The sequence below is a fragment of the Photinus pyralis genome, unplaced genomic scaffold, assembly GCF_008802855.1.
Source record: "Photinus pyralis isolate 1611_PpyrPB1 unplaced genomic scaffold, Ppyr1.3 Ppyr1.4_LG7, whole genome shotgun sequence".
NCBI lineage: Eukaryota > Metazoa > Arthropoda > Insecta > Coleoptera > Lampyridae > Photinus > Photinus pyralis.
Genome location: NW_022170738.1, coordinates 11742404 through 11749777, shown reverse-complemented (window position 1 = coordinate 11749777; position 7374 = coordinate 11742404). Strand labels below are relative to the sequence as shown.

General features: G+C 36.9%; 1 protein-coding gene across 1 annotated transcript; it reads right to left on the bottom strand.

Annotated features, from left to right (window-relative positions):
• Positions 1-4166: 4166 nt before the first annotated feature.
• On the bottom strand, positions 4167-6761 carry LOC116177005 (deoxynucleotidyltransferase terminal-interacting protein 1). Its single transcript, XM_031495860.1, has 4 exons — positions 6453-6761; positions 6202-6396; positions 5951-6157; positions 4167-5359 (listed from the first exon to the last, which is right to left on the bottom strand). The coding sequence occupies exons 1-4, from the start codon at positions 6507-6509 to the stop codon at positions 4493-4495; spliced, it is 1326 nt and encodes a 441-aa protein (XP_031351720.1). The 5' UTR covers positions 6510-6761; the 3' UTR covers positions 4167-4492.
• Between the last annotated feature and the right edge of the window lie 613 nt (positions 6762-7374).

Sequence of the window (7374 nt, the reverse complement as noted above, 5' to 3'; positions counted from 1 at the left end):
ACTAGGAAGTATCAAGTATCAACTACCCTGTAATAATTTAACGAATTTAATTTCAAGCCCATTACTAATTTTGCAATCATTACAAATTATCCAATCTAACATTCTCAATTTTAGACGATAGTACCTATTATCGAGATTAAACCTCGGCCTCGTCTCGAAAATAGTTTCATCTCGACGGCATCACTCAGTTTTATTTTCTTGATCGGTTATATCTGCAGGATCTATAAGCAACCCTTTGATTGGCATCTAAAATTAAATCCTTTCCCGCCTTGAAATCTTGTAGTTTTAAAGAAAATTCGCTCTTATATAGCAACAATCTGCAATTGCGGGGGTTGCAAGTTAGGGGTACATTCAATAAGCAACCCCCTCTGACTGGCAATAATAATCACTTCTGCAGTAGACTTACTGTCAACCTGTGAAGCCTATGAAAGGCCTCCAAACTCTAAAACACCATAAAAATCGTTGGTCTTTTTGAAACTATTCGATTCGATTTCGAATTTTAATTTTCCTACATTTCTGCGTGTTTGAAACTTTAAGACCTCTAAATCAACATTCATCTTTATTCATCAACATAATCATATTTAAGAGCTACAATCATTCCAATGCTGATGTAACTTTTCGATACCACCCTTGTAAAACGATTTGCCTGTCTCCTCAAAATAAGCTTCAGTTGCAGCCATGACGTCACTAGATTGATGTGAAAATCAGACACGCGTCTTCGAAGGTTTTTTCGAGTTGTTATTACTAGCGCTATCTATGGATTATTATTACTATTATATTTATGGATTAGTCCTGAGACTTATTGAACCATATATTACTATTGAACAAAAAACTAAATAGACAGACAATGCTATGCTTTTTCAAGGGATCAGCTTAACGGAGTTTCTCCGCAGGATTCCCCCTAGAACGAACTCCGCTTTTTAAACGAAGTTTTATACCAGCTACTCAATTGATTCAACGCGGTTAGATTTCTTTAGATGACACTACATTCGCGACACTAATCATTGTATTTATATTCGTTTATAAATACAATGCTATAATGTAGACCAGGGATTCCCAAAGTGGTCGTTATCGACCTCCGACGGTCGAAATCGGTTTCCCATGGGTCGACATAAACGAAAACTGACTTTGGAGCAGAGCTGGGCAGAATAGTTAAGTATTTGAATACTAAATAGTAAATACTTTACACAAATCAAAGGTATTTGAATACTAAATAGTTTTACGTCCAGCATAAGCGAATACTAGATACAGATACATTGAAAAGTATTCAAATACTTAAAAAAATAAGTATTCAAATACTTTAGAATGTATTCGAATACTTTGAAAAGTATTCGAATACAGTAAAAAGTATTCAAATACTTGTCACTCAAATACATTAAAAATTTAAAATAGTATACTAGATAAAAGGCTTAATACTACTTAAAAAATCAAGTTATACTTTGTATGGGGTTAGCTTTTTTTATATTTCTATTGTTATATACAAATTTAAGGGGAGTAAAAGCGTATTATTATTATTATATTATTATATAGGAGGTACCTATCAGGATCTTTCTTATACCCGTTATATTCTTAAGAATACGCGTACCAGTTTTTAAAGCGATCGTACGTCGTGCACATGATACGTACGCCTTTCTGAAATTAACCCTAGCGATTTTGGAACAGATCCATTTTTGAACATCCGTTTGTCCGTGTGCATGATAACTTGTTTAGAAACGTGGATCGCTTTGAAAATTGGTACACATGGTTTTAAGGATATAATAAAGGTCCCTATTGTTTTTAAGTTACGTAGACTATCGAGTTCGGTATTCAGATGTATCGGATTTTTATATTTGATTTTGTGACAATGGAAACTTTCCCTAAACATTTCTAAATTGTTCTCAAATATTTGAATAACTTAAAAGTATTGCCTTTTTTGAGGCCGGAAAAAAAATTGTCTGAGATCGAATCGATCGGGAGTCCATAATTTCAAATAGTTTGAAGATTGGGCTACTAGATCAAAAGTTACAGCCCTTTGAATTTTCTTTCGAAATTGGTTTCTAGTCTATAACTTTTGATTGAGAAGTCTGATCGAAAAAGTACGAATTGTTTTGGATTCTACGAACCAAAATTAATAAGAAAAAGTGTTTTCCCGAGAAATTTTGGTGCAGTCGATTTTTGGTAAAAAAGGAAGGTTATACACTGCCTTTTTTTGAGGCCCTCAAAAAAAATTGTCTCAGATCGACCCGGAAAAAAATTTTCTTATAGAATGTGACCTGTAGAATCCATAATTTCAAACAGTTCCAAGATTGGGCTTCTAGTTCAAAAGTTACAGCCCTTTGAATTTTCTTTCGAAATTGGTTTCTAGTCTATAACTTTTGATTGAGAAGTCTGATCGAAAAAGTACGAATTGTTTTGGATTCTACGCACCAAATTAATAAGAAAAAGTGTTTTCCCGAGAAATTTTGGTGCAGTCGATTTTTGGTAAAAAAGGAAGGTTATACACTGCCTTTTTTTGAGGCCCGCAAAAAAAATTGTCTCAGATCGACCCGGAAAAAAAATTTTCTTATAGAATGTGGCCTGTAGAATCCATAATTTCAAACAGTTCCAAGATTGGGCTACTAGTTCAAAAGTTACAGCCCTTTGAATTTTCTTTCGAAATTGGTTTCTAGTCTATAACTTTTGATTGAGAAGTCTGATCGAAAAAGTACGAATTGTTTTGGATTCTACGCACCAAAATTAATAAGAAAAAGTGTTTTCCCGAGAAATTTTGGTGTAGTCGATTTTTGGTAAAAAAGGAAGGTTATACACTGCCTTTTTTTGAGGCCCGAAAAAAAAATTGTCTCAGATCGACCCGGAAAAAAAATTTTCTTATAGAATGTGGCCTGTAGAATCCATAATTTCAAACAGTTTCAAGATTGGGCTACTAGTTCAAAAGTTACAGCCCTTTGAATTTTTTTCCGAAATTGGTTTCTAGTCTATAACTTTTGATTGAGAAGTCTGATCGAAAAAGTACGAATTCATTTGGATTCTACGCACCCAAATTAATAAGAAAAAGTGTTTTCCCGAGAAATTTTGGTGTAGTCGATTTTTGGTAAAAAAAGAAGGTTATACACTGCCTTTTTTTGAGGCCCGCGAAAAAAAATTCTCAGATCGAACCGGAAAAAAAATTTTCTTATAGAATGTGGCCTGTAGAATCCATATTTTCAAACAGTTCCAAGATTGGGCTACTATTTCAAAAGTTACAGCCCTTTGAATTTTCTTTCGAAATTTGTTTCTAGTCTATATCTTTTGATTGAAAAGTCTGATCGAAAAAGTACGAATTGTTTTGGATTCTACGCACCAAAATTAATATGAAAAAGTGGTTTCCCGAGAAATTTTGGTGCAGTCGATTTTTGGTACAAAAGGAAGGTTGTACACTGCCTTTTTTTGAGGCGCGGAAAAAAATTGTCTCAGATCGACCTGGAAAAAAATGTTTCTTATAGAATGTGGCCTGTAGAATCCATAATTTCAAACAGTTCCAAGATTGGGCTACTAGTTCAAAAGTTACAGCCCTTTGAATTTTTTTTCGAAATTTGTTTTTTTGTCCATAACTTTTTATTGAGAGGTCTAATCGAAAACGTACGAATTGTTTTGGATTCTACGCACCAAAATTAATAAGAAAAAGTGTTTTCTCGAGAAATTTTGGTGTAGTATATTTTTGGTAAAAAAGGAAGGTTATACACTGCTTCTCTCCCTTCGAGCAGGGGAAGATGAAAATGTGGGGCTACTTCAGACAGAATCATTAAGCGCTTGTGAAGCAAGCAAGAGTTTTCCTTCACCCACATCAGCCACACAGCAACAAGTTCCAGTAGCCGTCGACAAGGGCGCCACCATCCAACATCATCCGAAATAGTATAACAAGTTGCCTAACTTCTCAACTACCTACTAACATACATACAGGGTCAGGGAGTTAATAGCCCCCGACGTCAATAACCTCCCAATTTTATCCCTAATTAGCACTTATTAAAAATCTGTGTTTTAGCCATTGTCCGGCGCCAAACAGCCCCCAAAGAGGTAGGCAACCCACTTAAGGACTATGTAGGTCGCTACGTTTTTGTTATTAATCTAAAGTCATCATCAGGCCAAATTTTGGAAAATAATTTTTTTACAAAGAATGTAATCATGGAATTAGTTTAAAATCAGATAAATCCATATAACATAAACGTTTAATTAAAATATGTACAGTTTCTATAAAATTTAATAATACATTCATTTGACTAGCAAATCAGGCAACTCTCGTATAACAAACTGAACAGTTAATTAATTGACCCATTTTGGCGTGCAGCAACATTAAAAACTATACAACGAATTTTAACAATTTTCCAAATCAACAACAAAATTGGTGCATTAAAAATGTACGTAGACATTAACAACACATTTTTTTACACATTCCACAATAAGTATATAGTACTATAAAACTCTAAGCCTATATAAAAGATCCAAATACAGTTTGTATCTATTAAAAAATATACTATTACAATTCTTGCGAGTTTTCCGTAGATCCATGTACAGATAACAAGTTTGAAAGTAATTTGTCATTGTGTAGATTTTCGACTAGACTTAGTACGGATGTGTTGTTGTTAGAACCGTCGACTGTCACTCCTATCAGCATGTGAGGTGAAAGACTGTTGGACGTACGCGCGGGACTCTGAGTGTAGGGACCGGACATAAAAGAATTGTTCGACCCTGGACTGGTTTCCGGAATGTTAATTAAACTATTGATGTCGGACTGTTTCGAACTTAAAGAATGAGTGTCTAGGGCTTGTAGCGTGTCTGACGGTGTCGACGGCGCCGAGTCGATCGGTGTCATGCACTGACTAGGTTGATACTCAAATAGATCGCAGTTCTGTCGTTTATCCGTACGCACCTGCTCCAGGAATAGCTTTATTTTGTTCAGCATAAACGGCGGCGCTTCGAAACCCTGTAATTCGTTCAACTGTAAATTGGGGTTGTTGCGGTAATCGTCGTTGAGTGCCAACTCCTGGATATCCTCCAACAGCATTAGGTAAGCCCTACCGCCGCTGGGCGGCATCAAGTTTTTCGAGGCAAGCCACTCTTTGTCTTCCGGATCGCTGCAATACCGTAGAACTTCGGGGTGTCGTACGTACAGCCGACCGCGAGTCTGTCCAAATCCCAACACCTTGTTGGCTCTTGCTCCCATTATAAACAGGGTGTTTGGGTGAATTCGTTCAGGATCCCACTTCGGTCCCTCCCGTTTGTCGGGCAACTTCTGAGACATGTTGTCGCATTTCACCGTTTTTGCCTTGTAACGTTTGTGATTGATGACATAACCAGTCTCCGAGTCGGTGTCGGACTCTTTACGCTTGTAATGCACCGGACTCTGCAACATGAACGTTAATCAGCTTTGAATATGGTATTAAATGGGTCAATCGTAAAGTGAATTTCGAAGATAAAATTGCGCCACAGTGTGACAAAGATACCTTGAAAGAGGCATGAGGAAGTCAGGCTATGCAAGTGGTATTGGTCCACTACCGATTTTAAAAAACCTTATCACTAGTGGCAAATAGCTACATTTCAATAACACCGAGACTGCTGCAAGCAGGCCCGCTAATTTGTTGGCATACAAGAGCCCTTAATTTTGGTGCTACAGCACTGCAGGGCACATTTAGATCTAAAATCTTTCTAGCTCTTCTTTAGTAAACTGATAGACATCTGAACGACAAATGATATACTCTTTTAAAACATCTATACCAAAGGGTAATGTGATTCGTGCGAGAATTTTGTCTCTTAAAAGATAATTGTGTATTTTGCAATCAATAAATAAAGAGATCGATCCTTTCCTGTATTGTGTTTCTACCCATTTAACACAGTCTTCCATAGAATAATGTACATTGCCTCTCGACTCCTTCATGCCATCTTTTTCTTTGGCAATTCTGTTACCATCTTACACCAAGGCTTGGAAGTTACCTACCACTTGTTCTATACGACTATCAATAAGACTCCCACCTTCCGAATCACTGTAGTCGTACGGCGAACTGTCACGAGAAGACGGCGAGACCTTGTACATTAACTTCGCTTCCTCTAGCATTTGTTGGCACACATTTTTAATTAACTCCTCATTAACACTATTTTTACCGAGATTCATTCTAATATTCGCGACGGCCGGTTGGAAGAATTTCTGAAAATCGATGCTTAGAAAAGATACGAACAACACTGGCATACCTCAAGGTACTTCTTAATAACATTATCGATATCCTTATTAATAGCACTTTGTAAATTCTTCCTCAGCAAATCCAACGACTTTGTAGGACTCGTAATACAACCGGTGCTCATGTAAGTCAAGTTCCCATTGCGTGCTCCGAGATGGGATGCCGCAAGATTCATCAAAGTCACCTGTCTCATATTAAACGTGTTTTTCTAAAACACGGACGGACAATTACCGCTTGCAACATGCAGATTAGACGATCGCTTACCCAACCGACCATGTTTTGCTGTTCGTCTAATTGTCCTGGAGCAAGTGGTGGTATCATTATTACTTCTACTTGTTTAATATTATGCTCTCATTCGGTTTTTAGTCTAGAATGGAAAACCTAACCTCTCTTCACATATTCCTTTGTTTTCTTAATCTTTAAAGACAGTCTAAAATGCTTAATGAACACAATTGTCTGGATTTGTCCAATAATTTAAGAGTTATGTTCTACATGATACACCAGTTGTATTTATAAATAATGAAACTATTTGTTATCAAATTCTGCCATTTGGGGAAGCTGTCAGCTGTCAAATTGAATGTTGACAACCATTGACAACTTTTCATTGGTTGACAATTTACATGGAAGCATTCAACTACACTCACATTTATTTACAGGATGTTACAAAAGCTTCAGCAACCGTTTATTTGCTAATTTCATAAGGCTTTTTGCTCTACGTATTAATTTATGACTATTATGATAATTAATGATACAGAGAAGGAAAGATGTTATTTCTCAATTTCCCAGATAAAAAAAGCTGAGGCAAAATCTGGGAGACATCGATTCAACTCGAGAAACGACGTAGTCTCCCAGGCACGCTATAGGTTAACTTGGAATTGAGTCTTTGCTCTTGATCCGGACGGTTTAGCCAAGACTCTACAGTCGTCATCTACACAATATTCCCTAGTCACGTTCTGCTAGAGTCGCTGAAGTGCAAATAACGCACAGTCGTCCGCTACCAGATGAGCAAGAGTACCATTAACCTGGTGTTAGCATAGACCATCGGCCTTACCATGTCGAGGCGCTTTTGGGTCCGTATTCTTCAATTTCTGGGAGAAGAACATCTCCGGGAAGTGAGTGTGGTTTACCTTAAAACGATGAATGCCATATTCTTGGAGACGTGACTTCGGACGTGAACGTTTCAGGC